This window comes from Motacilla alba, chromosome 4, assembly GCF_015832195.1.
Source record: "Motacilla alba alba isolate MOTALB_02 chromosome 4, Motacilla_alba_V1.0_pri, whole genome shotgun sequence".
Taxonomy (NCBI): domain Eukaryota; kingdom Metazoa; phylum Chordata; class Aves; order Passeriformes; family Motacillidae; genus Motacilla; species Motacilla alba.
Window position 1 is genome coordinate 5,584,115 of NC_052019.1, and position 21,158 is coordinate 5,605,272.

Genomic DNA, 21,158 nt, shown 5'->3' on the forward strand with positions numbered 1-21,158 from the left:
TGACCTGGGCTAGTGGAAAGTGTCCCTGCACACAGCAGGGACTTGGAACTAAATGGTCTTCAAGGTTTCTTCCAAGCCAAACCATTCTGTGATTTTATGCTGGTGGCTCTGTGAGCTTTGGTGTTTGGAGGCAGTAGCCCAGGACACACAGGACTCTGTGTTTTGTGTAGCACAGCACAAACAAAGCTCATGATAAATTTGGACAAAGTTAACTGGAAAACCAGCATTTGGTCTGAGCCTGAGGTAGTGTTGCCTCATCTGTGTCCACAGTGCTGGGCAGGACAGGAAAATCAAGAGTTCGGTGCTCTCACAAGAACAGAGGACTCGTGTGATGTGCAGTGTCAGTAATTGGTCACATTTTGGCCCAAACTGCTGCTTTTCTATGGTTTTGCTCTTTATTTAGTCATAAATTATGCTTAAACACAAGCACTATCTTCTGGTTTCTTAGGTCATCAGCACAGGGGTTTAATTGGTGAAGTTCTCCTCTGCTGTGGGCTCCTTGGTCATCTCAGCACACTCAAGCAAGGACTCCTTCCTTATTTATTTATTTTGCATGTTAAACAGAGCTAGTCTTCTCCAAGGGGGCAACAAATAGTTTTCCAGTGGTACAAAAACAGAAAACCCAAACTGCCTAGGAAAGAAGTGTCTTGATTTGAATTTTGAGTTATTTTATTCTGCTCCTGTAAGTTGGTTTGCCCTGGCAGATGTCAGTTTTTGTGCCATTCATCACTCTGTGTTCACAGCAGCTCACACTCCCGCAGGGGGTGACCGTGGCTGCAGAAAGCCCTGATCACCTGCCCGGGTGTCACAGCTGACCCTGAGCAGGGGGCTGGGATTCAGAGCCTCCCGTCCAACCCGAATTCCGGAGTGAATCAGCCCCAGATCGCCGGGACTGCCTCACCCCGATGGCGGGGGTGGAGCTGGATGGTCCCTGAGCTGCCTCCGAGCCACGCCAGGGTTCCACGGTTCAACAGGAGGGCTCCAGCCGAGCTGTCAGGAGTGTCACTGTGGTACAGTCACACCTCTGCTAAATCCGCTTCCCCTCGGCCACTCCTACAAAGCAGGAAGCATCTTCTGATTTAAAATTCCTCTGCCTACAACGCAATCGTGTCTGGGCTGCTGCAAGCTTGCTTTGAGACTCTCATAGAAGCTTCTGTTATTTATTCAATATCAATTACAAGGAGGCACAGTTTCCTATCACACCTAAAACAGGTCAAGATGCACCCATGTTGATAAAGAAGCACATCAAGAATTTCTGTGTTAGTGAATTCCCAGAAATTCACAGAATTGATGAATATCCTAGTTGCTAAGGAGCCCACAAGGATCATCGAGGTCCAGTTCCTGTCATCAAAGTAAATTGTATTTGCAGAGTTGGCTCTTGGGAAAAGTGTCTTTCAGGTTGTTTGACTATTAGTTTGCTGAGGTGTTGTCTTGATAAACTCATTTAAAAATGGTGTGATGTTAACATGGTAAAGGATTGAATTAAGATGTTTAATCCCCTGTTTTGTGGTTAATCCTCTGTTTTACTGATTTCAAAATGACAGTACTTTTCTTGTGTTCCCCCCAGAAGTCTGGAAAGTGGATTATTGTCTGTATTCCCAGGCTGCACAGTCAGCAACTGCCCGTAGGAGAGGATGGGGGAGGAGAGGGAATCCTTGCCATTTACCAAGGGGCAGCAGATAAAAACACTGCAGATTTGGCTGTCTGACAAGGAAAGGTGGCTGTCCCAGTTCTCAGGATTTCAGCTCATTAGCTCCTAAATTATAGTAATTTTTTTTTTTTGCTGCCAAAATTATTTAAAAGCAGATCCTTGCTTTGAGCTTTTGTTTAAAGGTGGAATTTTTATTCACCATTCTCTTCACATTTGTAATATTTGCTCTGTGAGCATAGGACTGACTGACTGATGACTGTTTAATGATGTTAATTAAGTAGTGTTAACCCTGGGGTCTTTAAAAATGCCAGCGTGTGTCATCTTTGTGTTCAGCCCCAATGAATTTCAATTCACTCTTAAGATATTTAGATTTTCCAGATAATTAAAACTCCCTGAAAGATTGTTTGCAGGTGACATGTCAAAGACATTCTGAGCTTCAACTGGAAACCAAATGACAGCTACATCTAGAAAACGGAACATTTCCTGGTAGGGTCAGCTTAGTGCATCAGGGATGCAGAGGTGGGGAGGGAAGAGAGGAGCAGAGAGCCCGGGGGAGGCACTGGATCCATTCAGGTTTGCTCTGCCAGGCCTTTGGTTAACTCCTCACTGCAGTTCTTGGGTTTACCCGCTCCTCATCCGGGTGCTTCAGTTTGGCAGCTGCTTTGTTTTGGGTTATTTTGGGAGGTTTTTGGTACTGGCTTGAAATATCATTTGTGCTTTCCTGAAACGACTCCAGGGCTTTGAGTTCTGGCAGAGGATTGGCTTTGTCTCTGCAGGGGCCTCATTTAGCTCAGCCCATGAGCACTAGGAAATGACACGCTGGTGACAGCCTCCCCAGCAGCTGGTGTCGCAAATAGTTCAGCTGTGAGCGAAGAGGAGTAATTGTTGTGAGGTGCCTTCCTGCCGGGGGAAGCCAGGGCACCCCGAAGAAATTACAGGGGAGAACCAAAGCAAACTACTGGAGTAGGGTCTGAGGTGCTCATGTAAAACAAAGTAACCAAACCAAATAAACCCCAAAACAAACCAAACAATGTTTTCTAACTAAAGTTAAATATACAAAGTCCTTCTTCAAACTCCCACACGGATGGGAGTTACTTCACACTCACTTGAAACAAAAGGTCCGGAGAAATCAGGCAACTTCTTGTATGTGTGACAGAAGAAAAGCTTTGCCTTCACAATGCTTCTGGAAAAGAACCCTGCTCCTGGGGCACTCCGGAGCTCAGAGCCTGCCTGAGGCCCTCTGACAGGTGATGGGAAATGTTTTATTGACTGTCCCTGGCTCCACCAGCTGCAGGGACAAAGCCACTCCCTTGGCTTTTGCCAAGGGCAAAGGATTCATCTTACGGATGCTTTGCCACCTGCTCATTAGGGAGATGGGCCCTGGCTTAGGCGGGACAAGTTTCCCAGGCTGCAGTGGCTGCGAAGGAGAGAGCAGCACTTGGCTCTGGGAGCCCCCTCCACCGGGCTGTGCCTCTGGGACCTTCGGTCCCACCTGGACCTGCCACCCGGGACTTGCTGCAAACCCAGCGGAGCTGCTGAAATCCCTTTATATTTAACAGAACAGCACCAGCAGATACAAGGTTTGCAGTCCACTTTTAGCTTTTCCAGATAAAAATGTTGAAGAATAAAGTTGTATATGACTCCCAGTGGAAGGGCACAATATTTACCAGCCCAGAAGAGCTTTGTGAGTGGCTACATGTGCAATCCCTCCACTCTTCCCCTTTCAAGAACCAAAAGGAGCCCATTCCTGAAGAACACACTGTCATGAATTTTCTTCTGGAAGAGGCTTGGTTGGCCATGTCACAGAACGAGATGAACATGGATTGTTGAGTTTTTTCCTTTTAAAATCATATCAACACACTGAGAAACCTTTAAATGTGTTTTAAAGGCTCTGAGGAGTACAGTGATTTAAATGCTTTTTTCCAATCAATATTAGTGTGCCTTTTTGAAAACTGATAGTACAGAATTACAGCACGTACACTCTGGGGGGTTCTCAGTGTTTTTAAATTTAAGCTGTGCTATTTTTGTGCTCATCTGTATGAGCTGCCAATTTTCATGCAAATTATAGATTCTTAAAATAACTGAATATACAGAAGCACTGTTGAGTTTCTTTCAGAGGAGAGCCTTCATCTCAAGGCAGTAGCTTGACTTTAGTACGTTTTTTTGTAGCAGGCTAAATTGTATCTTTGCAGGCCAACACTTCTTGTACAGCCCGGCATGGTTCTTCGAGGACGCAGCTCAGCGGGGATCCACGCTGTGCTCCAAAATGTGAGCTTCTTCAACCCAACCCCAACTTCAACCCTTGTCCGAGGTCGGGGTGCAGCTCACGCTCGCCCTCGGCTGTGGCTTTGGCACAAGCTCCCAGCGCCCGAGTGCCGAGGCCGAGCCGCAGAGCCCGAGTTGCGAGCCGCGCACATGAACCTCACTGTGGAATTTGCTTTCGCGCCAGCCAAGGGCCGGGAGCGGGGCTGGCGTGCGGGAATCAGGGGCGGAGGGATCATCCCTACACCCAGCAGCCCGAATCCAAATAATCCAAATAAACTGTGTCCACCAAGCTGCCCTAAAACTGCCCGAACAGATCGGCCCTGCAAATACCGGCCCCCAGTTCTGGCTCTGTAAATATTTTTCTTTTAATGAAAAGCGTCGGCCGAGTCGGATCCTGCCCTCTCCCTCCCCGATATCCGAGGCATTTATATATTATTTTTCTCGCGGCAAAGCGCAGCCGCAGGGTCCAAAGTTGCAGCGGGGCACAGGGACGCGGCCGCCCCCCGAGCCCGGCGGTGCGGGGTCGGGCCGCAGTGCTGAATCACGGCGGGGGGGAAGGAGAAGGGCAAGAAGGGGAAGGGGAGAAGGGGAAAGGGGCAGGGGGGCGGTGCCGGCTGCTCGCGTCACTGTTATGTCTCCGCGGCTCCGCCGGGGCGGGGACAGCGGCAGCGGCGGGCGGGAGGCGGGGGGGCCGCGGCCCCGCTCCCCTGACAGCCCCCGCTCCCCTCCCTCCCTCCCCAGCCCGGCCTCCGGCTCGGCGCTCCCGGGAAGATGTGGGTGAAGCTGTGCTGTTTGCTGCTCTACTTCCTGGCGCTCTTCGTGCTGGCCCGGGTGTTCGAGGCCGTGGCGTGGTACGAGAGCGGCTTCCTCGCCACGCAGCTGGTGGACCCGGTGGCGCTGAGCTTCAGGAAGCTGCGGACCATCCTGGAGTGCCGCGGGCTGGGGCACTCGGGGCTGCCCGAGAAGAAGGATGTGCGGGAGCTGGTGGAGAAGTCAGGTACGCGGAGCTGCCCCGTGACCCGGCGGGACGGACGGAGGTCGGCGCCCGGCCACCCCCCCGTGGGCTCCGGCCGCCCTTGGATGGAGAGGCGGGTGCTGCTTCCCTTGGCAGGGCGGGTCTAGGGAGCGAGCTGGCTGCCCCTAGCAAGGGGGTCCGTGTAGGGAGCGCGGGGACCTCGGGGGGTGACGGTCAAAGCCCGGCGGCGTTGGGAGCCCGAGCGGGTGAAAGGCCTGCGCTGGACGGGGCACCAGCAGCGGCCCTTCCCTTCCCGGCCCGGCCCTCCGCTTCCCCGGGAGCTCCGCTGCGGGCGGTCGGGTCAGTGCGGGTGGCACAGATGCGACCCGATGTCGTCTGCCGTGAAAAACGAGGAGGAGAGACTCCAGATAGCTGCAGTAGGCTACTGTTTACAGCTGGGGCCAGCTTGTTCCCGTGTGTTCCCAGCCGTTTGCTGGGTTTATTACAGGTACGGTTATCAAGATGGGCCCCGAGGAAAGCGATGATTTCATGGCTGAGGAGCACCAGGGATGGGTACCCAGGGTTGAGATGGTTTTATGCAAGGGGAGCAGAACTAGTTCCTGCATGCAAAAATCAGCTCGGAAAAAGGCGGGGAGGCATTTCAGAAGTGAGGAGAACCAGGTGAAGGAGATGGACTTCTCGGGGCTGATGAAGAGCAGTGGAGATGTAAGAATGGCAGAAGTGTCCTCAAAGTAAGGATGCTGCCTGGAGCAGTCGGAGGGAGCTGGCCCCAAGGACTGGGAGATGGGGCTGATGTAATAGCTGTAGTGCTAGCCAAGCAGGAAAATGTCAGTAGTTGCTTTTAAATCAATGATGGAAGGGCTGGTGATCCAGGCAAGAGAAATCCCAGCAGTTGGGATGGGCAGTGAGGGTCTCTAATGTCTGGACAGAGAGGGAGAAGGATTTGTATGGATGTAGTGCCTGCCATATAACCTTAAAAATGCTGGTTTAAATAATTTATATCAATTCTGGGCATTTAATGTATTTTGCTGTTACTGTTCATTGTTTATTTATGTTTTTATGTTGTTTATTGGCTTTGCTGTTCCAACAGCAAAAAGCATTAGGCACTTTCACTTTTGTTTCCAATCACTTTCACTCCTTGGCTGTCAGGTACTTTCATGATGTCATGATGTTTGGTTTGCATATGCTGCAAGGAAGTGTTTAACTCCAAACAAACTGTATTAACCAACTTCTTCAAATGTCATGGAAACACTTCTCATACCAACAGGCTTTGCAGCATTTTTCTGTGGTTGCATTTTAGTTGGGTTTTTTTTTTCCCCCTCTAAATTCTATGAATATTTTTGCAAACCCCTAAAGGGTTTCAGCTGTTGCACTTATTTTTATATTTTTAAGGAAACTGGTTTTGGACAAGACTTCATTTCTTAAAGCTTAGTGGATTAGTTACTAGAATGCAGGTTGTCATTAACAGTGTTTGTAATGGTTGTGAAACAAAACACGAGAAGGAAATGAGATTACGAAGGAAACATAATCAGATGATTTTACCGTGAGCCCTTTCTGTCGCTGCATTTGGAATTCACAGGAACTTTTCCCAACTGTGCAAACAAAAGCTAACAGCTAAATTATTCTGCCTGAGATTTTTACTTGCAACAGGACCACAAACATTGGGTTTTGGTCCAGAATTAATGATTGAAATTCTGAGTCTGTTTGAATTATCAGCGTTAAGAAATTGCTTGCTGCAAAATTGCAATCCTGTGAAACGAAAGCAAAGATGTATCAACTAAAATTGCTCTCAGCCGCTGAATGTTGTTATTTGCAGAGAATGAGCCTTAGAAGATGTTCTTTTATTCCTTTGTGTGCTGGTGCATCTGTGTAATCAGAAACAGAGCATTCATGTCTTCTGAGGTCTGACTGAAGTCAAATTGTTCACAGTCACGTCACCAGAGATAGAATTATATTAACAACGTAAGGTTTAGCTACCTTTGTACTGAAAAGGTTCTCTGAGCAACCATGCAAATATAATTAGTTAAACTGTTACTAGAATTCATGAAGTAATCTTTCTCCAGTGCCATTTAAATTGAATTTCTCCAATTGTCTTTTTTTTTTTTTTCAGGAGACCTCATGGAAGGAGAGCTTTATTCAGCTCTCAAGGAGGAAGAGGCCTCTGAATCTGTTTCCAGTACAAACTTCAGTGGTGAAATGCACTTCTATGAGCTTGTAGAAGACACAAAAGATGGGATCTGGCTGGTACAGGTATATAAATTTGACCTTTTGTTTTAATACGTATTGATCACACCCAAAATGTGTTTCAAAGGAGGAGTTTATGAGGGTAGCTAACTAGTTGTAAAAATGTGTAACAGGGAGATGGTGACAAAGATAAACTTCATCCAGGAAATGAGGAATAGAGAAATAAAACAAGAAAGGCTGGAAGTGCCAGAGTTCCTATACGGACAGGAGGAAGAAAAAAAAAAAAAGCTTGTTATTCTTAGGTTTGCTTTTTGAAAAGCAGGCATTTTAGAACCAGAAAACAAGCAGAGCAGCACACACTGAAACACACAGAGTGTGCAAGTCCTTGGCCCTGGGTTTGTGAGAGCTATGTGATGTGTGAAGTAGGTGCATCAGTACAGATGCTCCCAGCTGGCTCCTGGTGCTGCTCTTCCCTTTGGTTGCATTACATGCTCAGACCCAACCAGTTTAAGTTTCTGCTTGTCTAAGGGGCTTAGAGCACGTGTAAAATCTCTGTTGGCTCTTCACAAAGGCAGGAAGGATCTCTGTCTGCCAGCTTCCCCGACTAGCAGGCTGCTTCTGCGACATATTCCAGTGGCTTGGAGTTAACTTTCTCCCAAGCCTTTTGTGCCCAGCAGTTTTAGTCTGTTTTCCAAGAGATCATTTAGGAAAATAAAGACAGACTTTTTCCAACAGGATTCTGAAGCAATTAATCATCATTCCTGAGAACATAAGTAACCTAGACCAAAATGTAGAAGTTATTTTCCTGTGTCAACTTCTCTGTTGGTAAGAGGGTGTTTTTAAGGCATAAGTTTCCTCCTAACAGCCACATCAGGTGAATTCCTGACCAGGCAATAAATTGTTCCGTTGACAGCTCCTGCCTGGTTTGTCTGGTCTCACTTCATGTTTTCTATTTATCAGGAAGTCATTAAATCTTCATAGTCTATTTATTAGACCTGTACTGTCACCACATCAGATCTCATCCCAAAATAGACAGGAGGACAGATTGCCTTCAGACTCGGAATGGCATTTGTGTTTTGGGAAAGATACATTTGGAGTTTATTGAATCCAAGTTTGAGGTTTCAGTCATACAGGAGGGTATTCTTCAAGCAGAGGGAGAGTGTTGAAAGGCAGTTTACATGTCCACAAGCTAGCTGACAAATACAAGCATGAATATGCTGTGAAAAGCCTTCCCTCCTCCCTGTGCAGCTCAGAAGGGTGAAATATGATAGTTCTCTGTTGTCTCTTGCTTGCAGAATTTTATTTGTAATGTATTTTCCACTGGCATCCTAATAGCAGGTCAGATAGGCTGTGTTTTGATATCTCCAGTGTGATGAATGTTGTCATCGTTCTGGGAATATTTGCACAGCTATTCAGTTGGTCACAATAGCTGTGGAAAAAAAAATAGTGGAATTTACAGAATAATTTACTTGCTGAACACTATTTGTCTGTTTCTCTACAATAAAAACCACAAGAGATGTCGAATTTCTATTTTTCATTCTTGCTTTTCGAGTTTTCATCACTTTGAGTTTTCATTTGCTCTATTCCCTACCACAACTCCTGTCTGGATAACTCCTGTGCTGGATTCTTCATGTCCTTTTACACGTTTTCCCCACACTCTTTTCTTAGACCTCATCCCTGCAGAGCTGGTTTTTAGCATCACTTCCCAGTTCTAGCTCTTGATTCCCTTCCTTGCCCATCCTCCTTTGCTGTTTGGAATCCTGTGGAAACTTTCCAGCTAATTAACCAGCTCGATGCTCATGCAGGGGAGTCAGGATCCTCGTGGGTGGGTTTGGTGACCATGGGCAAGGGCAGAGATTCCCCTGCTCTGTTGCTGCTGGCTGGGAAGCAGAAGGCATCTCCAGATCCTTTTCAGTGTCCTGACCCCTGAATCCCTGTTCTCTGGGGGCTGCTGGAAAGGAGCAGAGGGAGAGGAGCAGTTCTGCCTCAGCTGGCACAGTGGCTGTTGCTTGAGTTGGTTTGAACACTTTGTGGTGATGTATGAGAGGACTGAGACTTTGAAGATGATTTTTATTTTCCAGTGCATATAAATGAAATTTCTGGTGTGGCACAGGCTGGGAGTGTGATAGCCATCACTGTCTGCAGAGAATCAAAGGAAAAAAGAGGAAACAATTACTGTTTCTTGATATGTTTGACAAAAATTAAGGTGCGAGTTTATTATTTAGAGTCAGCAAGATGAGTTCCTTGAAGAAAGTCAGAGTCAGTACACAAGGAATCAGTGTTTTGTGGCCTTGTTTATTTATTTTCTGCAAATCCACATGCAAAGCATCCTGGTCCAGTGGTAATTTGTTTACCAGTGTTTCACAGCTCCTGTGTGGCACTTCCATAGAGCCGCAGACAGCAGCATGTTCTTTCTCCTATTAGCTCATGATCTCATCACCTTTCCCTTTATGCTGTTCTTCTTGCTTGCCAGCTGCTGTTGTGCACTTCTTTGGCTGGCAAGGAGGGTGACTTTTAGTTTCTGGAGCTGCTTCTCTGGTTGGTTAGGGGAGTTATGTTTAATGTTCTTACTCTTCCAGGCTCCGGTTAGTCTCTAGAAGCCTGTCACATCCAATAGTATTGTAGTCATTATGGCTTTTGAAAATGATCTGCAGAAAAAAATCCTCTCTGAATAAAGTGAAAATCTAAATGAATGTATATTTTTATTTTAAAAGTCTCTACTATAACATAGTGGCAGAGGGAAGTCAAGGGAACTTTTTTCTTGGCATTGAAGTACGAGGTCAGACATTTTGATTGTGTCTGGTAGAGCTGCAAAGGCCATTATTATGGATATAAAATTCTGCAGTCTGTTCTGCATCTCAGTTTCTAGTTCAGGTGGTGTAGTCACAGGGCAAGGGATGTGCCTGTAGCATTTTGGTGGTGATGGTTTGTTTGTTCTTCCTTTTGCTTGCATGTAGGATGAGTGATTTTCATATTTATTTGCATTCTGAATTTTGCCAGGTGATCAGCTCTTCTTGCTAAAAAGAAACAAAGCAGAAACACTCAATTCTTTCAAAATACATCACTCAGTATTTGTGTCTTTTCCAACAGCCCTTCAGGATCATTTACCACAGGATGCCTGATTTTAAGTTTCAGTTTTCTTCTTGAGAGGCTTCATATCCAGTCAAGGGTGCAGAATACCATCAGCTGGAACGGAATAGTCCTTGTAGTACCTGTGTATCTGTGTTAACTCATTGCAGAAGCTCATTTATTCTCAATCTCTGACTTAACTGACAGCATAAGTGGCTGTCCAGATCAGTGCATAGGTCACCTCACCTCCCTGGAGAAACTGCACGTAAGTTTGAGGTGGGTAATTTTTGAGTGCTGTGATGGATGCAGTCCTTGCCTGTTTCGATGTGATTTCTCACAATCTCTTTCTCAGAAAAGAAAGGCAAAAAGTCTCCAGATATCTGCAGTCCATATGGGTGAATTCTGAATGAGTTGTGAATTCCTAGGAAAGAGAGTCTAAGTGGAAATTCAATTCCATTAACACATTGTCAGATAATAAACAGAAAGTGACATGTCTCAGAATTAATAGAAGTGCAGACATTCATGTAGAAACTTACTGACATTATCTGGAATAAGTGAGCTTTTTTCCAAGCTTCTAATGAGTAAATTACCAGTCCATTTATAATTAATTGTATTTTTACTTCTGTTTTAAATATAGAAGCAGAGTTTGCAGCATAGCTGTTGATGAAAAAGGCTTCTGTGACTAGAGTTTTGGAACCTTTTTATCTTTGTGGACCCCTAAAAATCTTCCAGGTCATGCTTGGAATCTTTACAGTAATACTGAGTTTCCTCTGCTCATTTACCCTCTGCAGGCACTGTGCAGAGTGCATGGATGTCTCAAACTGGAAACCACTGAACCAGACAGACAATTCTCATGTTCTCACAACCTTATTAGTTCATTACATGAGTTAGAAATCAGTTGTGTCTGCACAGGCTTTTTTCCATTCAAATGTCTGTATTCCTTATGTGGAGAGTGACTTTCTGAGGCTGGCTGAGGACTGACTGCTCCTGAGAGAACCACCTGGATGTGTGTGTGTGTGTGCAGCAGGGAATGGTGTCTCTTAATGGGTTTTGTTCTTCCTGATGGTGTAAAGTCTGTCACAGTGCCCTAGTACCCAGAGCTGAGGAGCACTTGGAGTCATTGTCTTTGTGGCTGAGCTGTAAAACCAAGTTGTCACTATTACTGTGAATTTGAAATTGTGTGCTGTTGGTATGAGCAGGTGTGCCTGACACTTGCTGTCCCAGCTAGAATTGGTTAAAATAATGAGAGCTGGAGCACATGAGGTGTTTGTTCTGCTTTTGCCCCTCTCTGACTCATTGTCATGCCTTGTGATATTCGAACGCTTTTAGTTGTGAGCAAACTTCAAAACTTCCTGAGAGCGAATCTTGTTCCTGTGACCTGCTTGGAGATCTCTGCATACCTGTCTGAAAGAAATTGAACAAAATCTGATTTAAATGCACAGAAAACAGGATCATGCTCAAGTGAGGTCATTATCATGTCGTGCTCAAGTACTTCAGGGGTATCAGAAAAGGAGTCTGTCTTTGCACACTGCATTGCTACAGCAAACTCTAACATCAGCTGTGCTTCCTCAAGCCTCTTCAATTCCAGTCATATTTTTACTTGTATTTTAAGAATCTATGTTTCATAAAATAATCTTTAAAAATGCTTAATGGTACTTGGAAATTAAGGAGCAGCTGGGTCTGTGATGGTTATAAAGTAGGTATTGCAATATTGATGCACCTGCCCAGTACACTTTAGGTTTGGATTAGGCAAGAGAGGCAAAGTGCCTTGCTGACTTAGTCCTCTTTTTCCAAGTGTTTGTATCTTTCTGGCTCTGGGATATTTGCTCTTTAAGTCTGTTCTTTAATGTCATAACTATGACTACTTTAACATACAGATAAAAATGTTTCTATTTTCCTAATTTACTGATTTTTAAAATTACTTTCTTGATTGAACTCTTTGAGGTTAATTCTCTGTAATTCAGAGTGTCATGAGAACTCTTCCAGTGCAAAAACTCCCTATTCAATTGTCTTTTGAAATCATCAGAATCTCAGCATTTACAGTATTACAGAGATGGTAATTCAGACCCTGCAGTCCGCTGACCCTCTGGCCTGGGTTAGGTGTGGGTTAGGGAGCAGATCCATCCTGTGGTGTGAACTTGTTAAATAGCAGGGTTACTGTAATCCTGTTGGATTCCCTTAGCCCATTAAGATGATTAATGGATTAATTGAGTTACCCTCATTGTCTTACTTGTCACTCTGACATGTGATATGTCACAGATTGTGAACATAGCTAATAATAAGCAAAGCTGAGAGGGTTTGTGCTTCTCCAGACGTGGTGTTTGTTTCCCATCTGTGTTAGCTGATCTCCTAAAAAGGTACCTTCTCCTAGGAGCTTGGGCTTTATTTCTGTTACATTAAATCGAGTGCATGACTGAAAGGGACCTTTCTGATGAGCTAGTTGAGCTTTCTGCTAGACTGTAGAATGTGCTTAGAAAATATTTTGCTGTCTCTCTTACACTGTAAATTGTTCAAATGCTCCTGTTGACTGTTTTCTTCTTGGAAATGTGTGTCTGACTTCTGGCTTGGGTGTATTCAGGGCTAATTTGTTCCTATTGGGCATAAATTGACATTGCCCTTTAGTTTCACCGAGTCCTGATGTCAGCCACACTCCTCCCAGTAAGTGAGGTCAATCACCCAGTTTGTTTTGTCAGGTCTGATACACCCTGGCCTTTGCTTGTTTTGCAGCCAGTTCACATTGATGGCTGGTGTTTCCTTGTGGAGCAGCGATAGCCCCAGGCGTTTCCTCCTGTCCCTGTTTCTAACTGATGAACTCCCCAAGTGTCCTGTTCATTACTGAATTCAATTTCATGTGTGACACTCTGCATTACAAGATTTGTGCAGCTCTTCCTGCATGGTGTTGTAATCCTCTTTCCCACATAGATGTGCTTCCCAGTTTTATGTCTTCTACAAATGGCTTTGGGAGATTTTAAGTTCCCACAGGAAGGGCATTAATGGGAATATATGCTGAACTGAGCTCTAAGGTAAATCTATTAGTCTGTTAGCACCTTTCTGGCATTTTGATGTCTTTTTGCTGTAGCCAATTTCTTGCTCATTTTAAAACTTTGTTTTTTTCTTTTCACTCACTATAAAAGCTTATCTGTAGCTCTCATAATTTTTCCATGTGGCATAATACATGATGCACTACCAAACTACAAACAGGGTACTACATTCCCTTTTTCTCTTGAAACTCAGTTCTTTTCCTTCAGGGAAAAGTTTCTCTCAATCAGGAATGATACGTCTTTAGTAGATGCATGCTGGAAAGAGGTGGAAAATGCAACTGTCTCTGCACCTTTAAAACTGCTTCTGCAGTTTTGCATCCTATTGAAATCAACCTGGTGGGATTTTTTTTTCATTTGCTCTTAAATATAGCTACAGACTTGTTACTGTCCTGTCAAAATGTGAATTGGTCTGACAGATGTTTGCAAGAAGTTTTCACAGGTTCGCCTGTGATCCTGTGTGCTTGTGCTACAGTTCTAGGATGGAGATATCCTGCTGACTCTGATTTAAGTGCATTAAGTTATTTGAGTTCTGCTTTCACCTTTGGATGATGTGGTTTCTTCCCATAAATTTGCTAACTTGTCCATGGCCAGCCACCTCTCCCCTTCACTGAAAACTGAGTCACGGTATTAATTTACTATAAAAAGAAAATTGTTTTACATTTCTGTCCTATCTTCATTGTTTGGTGATCCTGCTGCTTCTCCCCCTCTTCTATTCTTATTCAGATGACTGAAAAACTTTTTGGTACAGCTTGTAATAGTCTTTGTGTGGCCTAACTTGAATAGCTCATTTTTCCTTACTTTTTTTTCCTTGCATATCTTTCTTTGATAGCTCTTCTTTTTGACCTTTATTTCAATCCTTGATGATTGTCAAACTATTTCTAACTTCTCTTTGGAAGTGATTGCTAGGAAGAAGTGCAGGACTTGGCAGCCTTTTTTTTTTTTTTCTTACTTGAAATATAAAATCCTGATAGCTTTAACACCATGGGCTTGAAGAACTTCCAGGCCTCTTCCACATTCAAATTCCCAGTCTCCTCAGTCACAGGTTTTTAAGCTAAATTTCTTAACTTACCAAAATTCACACTTTTAAAATAAAATCTGTTACAAGTGTTTGCAGGTTATTTTTATTTTAAGCTGAAGCACATTTTGATTGCTTAACCTGCAGTATTTTCTTGGACTCCCTCATGCACAGAGGTGGTGACTGCTTTCCAAAATACAAAGCCTTGCTTTGGCATGGTGAACTCCCAGTGCTGTAAGTGGGTGTTGTCTGCAAGGAGCAGCTGAAGTGGACATGTTTATTTGGATTTTTTTTCCCATAATGACATTAAAAAGCACGAGCCCAAAATATTTTATGAAGCTTCAGTGTGCAAAACCATAGCAGGGTTCCTCTATGTAGTTACAAAATACAGAGTGCTACTTAGGTCATTGTTCTTCAGTATAAATAACTTTCTCCAGGAGGAAAGACTTCTTCATAGGAAATGAATTAAGCTGGTGTTAAAAATTCCATCAGTACAGGCAGGTGACAGTAAAATATAATGGTGACTGCATTTGCAACAAATTTTTGTCTTGACACTTAGAGTGTTGTGGTGCCAGGCAGAAGAAACAGTGAGCAGGATCTGTCCTCCTGCACACATTAACGTTCTCTCATCACTGTTTCACAACATGCACACAGAGTTTTAGAAGAAGCCAATCTCTGAGTAGTTGTACCAAAGAGTAATCCAGTCACCAAAGTTTTACTTCTGTGCTTACTAATAAAACACAGTGGTTTCTTGCCACGTTGGATGCATTTATCATGCCACAGTAGCTCTGAGGATATTTTAAGGATAATATACAGCTTTAGGGTGTCTTTAGGAATTTGGTCTCCCTTGATTGAAGTGCATGAAAGGAAGAAATTTAAGATACCCAAAGCTTCAGTCCCATTGGGTGATGTAATACAGTAGTAGAGTAGATTTCCCAGCTGGTTGTCTCAGTGTGTGATGGTTACATTTATCTAATCAAAAAGGCTTTTCTATGTGATGCGTGTGTTTTAAGAATAACTTGAAGGATTCTTACCTAGATTTTCACCTCCAGTGTTATTTAAACATTTTGGGCTTAGTGGAATAGGAATGTAATCTGTGACTTGAGTTTGTTTTCCTATGTAGAGCATTCTGCTTGGTGAATTCTTCTATTTTAAGATTCTGTGAGGCTGCTACTTACCACAAAGCAGATAATATTTATGAGTCTCAAAGGCTGGACACACTTTCTAGGTTGAATCTCAGCATGTCCACAGAGAGCTGTTAATCATGGTGACAGCCCGGCTTCCAGGGGCAAGCTGACATTTGAGGTTATTAAGTCAGAAAACGATTGAGAGAGGTTTAATGACGGGTAAACAAATATCTAACAAATGGAAGTTTCAATATTTAATTTAAAAATATATTTTAAGTGGCTGCCAGTAAGCCTGCAGAAGCATGTGAGTCATTTCTAAAATAGAAAATGCGATGGCTTGTGGAATAGTGCATGATCAGTCATGTCATTCAAAATTACCTGTCAGCTGGCAGCAGGCAGAGTTTTCTTCTCCTTGTGGGTTTTCCCCCCCTCCCTGTACAGTTGTAAGTCAGAGGATGAATGCTGCTTCTTCATCATCTGTGTCAGAAGAAGCTTACAGTGAGGTAACCTGAAGTACAGCTTTAATATACTGGGTTAGAACAAGTTAAACCTTGGGATATATCACAGCAGGTGATTGTCCTGAAATGGCAGATGGGACACTGGAGTTGGTGGAACAGTCACATAAAGTTGCAGAGTGAGTCACAAGCAAAGCTGGAAGGAGTCAAGATCCTTAGGCATTATCTGGGAGTTTAATCAGTAGTTGCCACTGCTCAGGAATGGCTGTTGGCAGTTTAATCTGGTGCCTGGTACATGCATTCCCACTCATTCTGCTTGCTCTGAGACCAGGTTTCTTTGGTATGTTGTAAGTTCTGAGGGAGAATTGTAATAAAATGATGGTTCTTTTTTTTATTGCAAAGAGGAACCTGCTGCACCCCTCTCCTTTCTCCCCCACTATGAACTGGTTAATGATAGTTTTGTTATTTTACCAGTTTTGGTTAACTGCCACTGATTTTAGTATTTTAACATGTATTTAACATGATGATGCACTTCTTTCTCTCTGCAGAACCACATTTCTGTCTTAGTGCTTCACTTTCTGAAGACATTTACCATGACTCCCACTTGTACATTCATACTCTGTGCCCTAAAAGAAGAGGAAGGACTATCAAGCATGACCAGCACTCTGTTTTCTTGAAACTTGCTCTTTATTTCAGGAACCAAACTGACTGTGATACTAAACCAGTATTTCCTTTTGGCAATAGGTCATAGCAAACGACAGAAGCCCACTGGTGGGTAAAGTCCACTGGGAGAAAATGGTGAAGAAAGTCTCAAGATTCGGCATACGAACTGGCACTTTCAACTGTTCCAGTGACCCCAGGTATATCCTTAAAGGATTATCTAAATCCCAAGAGTATCTTAAGGCTCAGCTGTGTTCTAGCAGCAGGGCTTGCTGTGTTGTAAAAGTAGCTGTGACAGAAGGTGGCTTTATTCGTGTTTTTATCTCTCCTAAAGTCTGCTCAGAATGCTCCATTACATTATTTATCAGCTCTGCAGCTTCCTAAAGCGTCGTGGTGGAAATGCATGATTAGGCTGTGGAGAGCATAATACAGCAGTGGAGAGGAATGAGCAGAAGAGTCTGGCCTTCCAGTTTAGGCATTCAGGGAAGGGAGCTGTGCTTGCTTAGGACAAAGCTGAATAGATCAGTTTTAGAGTCATTATGTCACCATCTGGAAGGGGAAAGCACAGGTTAGCATGAACCTTGCGTACAGTGCCTGCCTCCCAGAATTACTGACAAATCCTGTTCCCTGACAAATGTATGTTTATAGATAAACTGGCACACACCCTTGGACAACACACAGTGTGCTGTGCAGGAGTCACTGTGTTTGCATATGATTTCTAACAAGGAAGAAGAGCAGAGCCAAAGAAGCTATTAATAATTCTCTGCTGCTGTAAAAAGAGGCTTTTTTTAAACATTTTGTTGGAGGCGTTTGCTTTACATGACAGGAGACTTTGTCTAGAATTCCAGTGGCATGTATGGATACGCACATCTTATGCAGCTTAAGTCCTAAATGTTTACAGAAATCTCAGTGTTAATCATAAGAGGAAATTCTTAGGCTTTGTAGTGCTTATGCAAAATAATCTTGTATTTGAACATCTTAAAAATTTGGCAGTGTTTCTCTTTGCATATCTCCTAAGTAGCCTTAATGTTCTGATCAAATACCGTGTTTTAAATTAATTCATTTCTTTAATACAAGAAATGTTTTATCGAGTAAACCCTTGTGAATAGTTTTCATCAGGTTGCAGCTGAAATTCAGGAGAATACTACATGCTGCAGTAATCAGCATACCTTTATTAGCAGGGTAACATCTCATGGCTCTTTCTAAAAATGCTGCATTCAGATTCCTGGGAAGGGGAATTGTAATTGTCTAAATACATGTTGACAGAGCAGAACCACAGAGGAGCTATGTAAAATGGCTGGTGAATGAGGCTGGTGGTCCCAATGTGCAGGGTTTTCAGACATTGCATGCCTGTTGGCTCTGTCATATTTTTATTGTTGAAGCTTGCCAGATATTTCCTTAAAGGAGGACTAGATAATTGGGTGTAGTGATATTGGTGGGAAAGATGCATGAGAGAAGGGATCTTGTGAGAGTTACTGTGCTCTGGACCATGACTCAGGGTTCAGCCATGAAGAGCCTCTTCTTTTAGTTACAGATTTGGGGTTCATCCTATCTGCCAGCCAGACAGTGTGTGTATTTTTTTAGCCCAAATCATCCAGCACCATGTGTGTGCTTCCTGCTCTGCTGGTTTTGTGGCCAGCTCTCTCACCTCACCCCTTAGCCTGTCTGCATCTTGATAAAATTGTCCCAGTAGGAAATGGACGCTTGTCAGCCTCATTAAAGCAACTGCAAACAGACCAGTGTCTGCTCAACTTCACCCCACAGCTGTTTGGCAAAACCAGGATGGAAGAAAGCACTGTGGGATATTTAGTTACACTGGAGTGGTTTTCTTCTTGCCTGGAAGGCCAAGGAAAAGTAGCTTCCAACACTAAAGCTTTAAAGCAAAGAGTCAGCTTCTGTACTATTCAAATCCAGTTACAAAGCATCAATGGCTGCATGGCCTGGTTTACTTTAATGACCTGTGAAAATTAACACTGCTCCTCTTCCTGTTTTATGAATGCAAATCTCTTTACAATATTCCTGTAAGATATAAAGGTATTGTAAGAATAAATACGCTTTGGCAGAGAATATTGGGTACCCTTATTTCCTGCTTTTGTACTATAAGGGTTCCCAGGTGCTCAGCATGTCTCACTTTTGGGTTTAGACTAGAAATGTCAGGACTCAGTTCTGGGGTTATGAAACTGGAGTCTAACCTAGTGTTTTCTTTGTAGATACTGCAAGAGGAGGGGTTGGCTGAAATCCACCCTCATTATGTCGGTTCCACAAACCAGTACCTCCAAGGGAAAAGTCATGCTGAAGGAATACAGCGGGCGCAAGATTGAAGTGGAGCACATCTTCAAGTGGATCACAGCCCACGCTGCCTCTCGGATCAAAACCATCTACAACTCTGAGCATTTGAAAGAAGAATGGAACAAAAGTGACCAGTACCGGGTGAAAATATACCTGTTTGCCAACCTGGACCAGCCTCCGGCGTTCTTCTCTGCACTAAGTGTAAAGTTTACTGGAAGAGTAGAGTTTATTTTTGTCAACGTGGAAAACTGGGACAATAAAAGTTACATGGCAGAAATTGGTATCTACAAGACACCATCATACATACTGAGGACTCCTGAGGGGATTTACAGGTATGGAAATAACACCGGTGAATTTATATCACTACGTGCCATGGATTCCTTTTTGCGCTCGTTGCAGCCAGAAGTTAACGATTTATTTGTTTTAAGTTTAGTTTTGGTGAATCTGATGGCTTGGATGGACCTGTTTATTACACAAGGCGCCACTATAAAGCGTTTTGTGGTTCTTATAAGCACTTTAGGGACGTATAATTCACTATTAATTATTTCCTGGCTACCAGTGTTAGGTTTTTTGCAACTCCCCTACTTAGACAGCTTTTATGAGTACAGTTTAAAACTCTTCAGGTACTCTAACACAACTACTTTGGCTTCTTGGGTGAGGGCAGATTGGATGTTCTACTCTTCTCATCCAGCCCTCTTCCTCAGCACGTACCTTGGCCATGGTTTACTAATTGATTACTTTGAGAAGAAGCGAAGGCGCAATAACAACACGGATGAAGTAAATGCTAATAATCTGGAGTGGCTGTCGAGCCTGTGGGACTGGTACACCAGCTACCTGTTTCATCCCATTGCTTCTTTTCAACACTTCCCTTTTGACTCAGATTGGGATGAAGACCCGGATTTGTTCTTGGAGCGGTTGGCCTTCCCCGATCTCTGGCTTCACCCTCTGATACCAACTGATTATATAAAAAACTTACCCATGTGGAGGTTTCAGTGCCTCGGCGCCCATTCTGACGAGGAAATGCTGGAAACCTTTCCAGACAGCGAAAGTGACTCTGACAGTGAGAGCAAAGAGGTCTTCAGTAGCGACAGGGAAGTCTCGGAGGACGATGAGCTGAGCACGTGTCACAGGTGCAGCGAAGGAGGCGTGGATGCCTGTTCCTGTGCCAGTCACTCTTGTCACCACGAGCCGTGCGAACGCAAAGCCAGCTCCCGCAGCTCGTACAGCTCCGCGGGTGACCTGGAGCCAGACTGGTCAGCCTGGCCCTCCGACATGTTGCACTGTACGGAATGTGTGGTGTGTCTAGAAAATTTTGCAAAGGGCTGCCTGCTGATGGGCTTGCCCTGCGGCCACGTGTTCCACCAGAATTGCATCATGAAGTGGCTGGCGGGCGGGCGGCACTGCTGTCCCGTCTGCAGGTGGGCGTCCTACAAAAAAAAGCAGCCATACACACACCCGCAGCCTTTGTCAAGTGAGCCCCCGTCTTAGCTGTGTGCCCCTGTCTTTTGTAAGCTTTCAGGATATTACTGCTTGCCTTTTAAATGTTAGTCACTTAAAAGATTACGTGGTTTGAAGTTTTAGTTTAAATGTTAGTGCAGTGAACTAAAATATACATGATGCTAACGTTAATGACAGAATCATTTGGTTGCCTTGTATGTTGAACTGAATGCAAACTTACCTTACAAATAATTTGTTCTCTTCAACATCTGGAAACTTGATGCTGTTTTTGTAAGCACAAAAATCAAGCCTACAAGAGAAGCATATTCCAGCAAACATTTACAAGTTGGGATGTGGGGGAAATTGAAATTCTAATCGGAGACAATTGCTTAATTTAAGTGTTTCTTATTTTAGAGTCTGTTCTGCACATCTTTGTTGAATAATGTATGTTGTAAGAAGTACCATTTAAAAAGAAATTGGTGAAATAAATTATTTTAAAAGGAGATTTGTAATGTTAATTGTTTTGATAAATATTTTGTGTGTATGGTTATGGATGTCTTGCTGGCCTGATTTATCTGTGAAGACAATAAAAATATAACACAACTCCTGTGACTAATAAATCATCTCCTAGGGATGCAGGAATTCAGTGCTCTGAGCCACTGGCCAAGGAGAAGGCAGTGGTGTTTCACTGGGAGCTCTTTCCTTCATAAGTCTGCTGTGTTGAGGTGCTTCTCTGCTGGATGTGGTTTTCCAGTTGATTACAAGCTGCTTTTCCAGATGGAGACCCTCTTCTAGCAGCTGTCTCTCCAGCACCCTCATCTACAGACATTTAGGAAGACTTTAGGGTAGCTCCATCTACAGCCTCAAAGTAAAGTGCTGAGAAGGAGCAGAATATTGTCATGCAGTGACAAAAGTGGCTTGTAAAGGTACAAATTGCCAGCTTCCAACTGTGCTGGTATTCTGAAGTGATTTCTGGTTTCTTTGATAGT

General features: G+C 43.8%; 1 protein-coding gene across 1 annotated transcript; it reads left to right on the top strand.

Moving 5' to 3' along the window:
- The first annotated feature begins 4,581 nt into the window (after nt 1–4,581).
- On the top strand, nt 4,582–20,672 carry RNF103 (ring finger protein 103). Its single transcript, XM_038134851.1, has 4 exons — nt 4,582–4,913; nt 7,003–7,142; nt 16,528–16,643; nt 18,654–20,672. Exons 1-4 carry the CDS (start codon nt 4,688–4,690, stop codon nt 20,218–20,220), a joined length of 2,049 nt encoding a protein of 682 aa, XP_037990779.1. The 5' UTR covers nt 4,582–4,687; the 3' UTR covers nt 20,221–20,672.
- The last annotated feature ends 486 nt before the right edge of the window (nt 20,673–21,158 follow it).

Excerpts from the sequence above, each read along its gene's own strand:
- RNF103 (XM_038134851.1), top strand. The coding sequence starts at position 4,688 with ATGTGGGTGAAGCTGTGCTGTTTGCTGCTCTACTTCCTGGCGCTCTTC. Across the intron at positions 7,143-16,527 it reads ATGGGATCTGGCTGGTACAG|GTCATAGCAAACGACAGAAG; the intron begins GTATATAAATTT and ends TTTTGGCAATAG. Across the intron at positions 16,644-18,653 it reads AACTGTTCCAGTGACCCCAG|ATACTGCAAGAGGAGGGGTT; the intron begins GTATATCCTTAA and ends TTTTCTTTGTAG.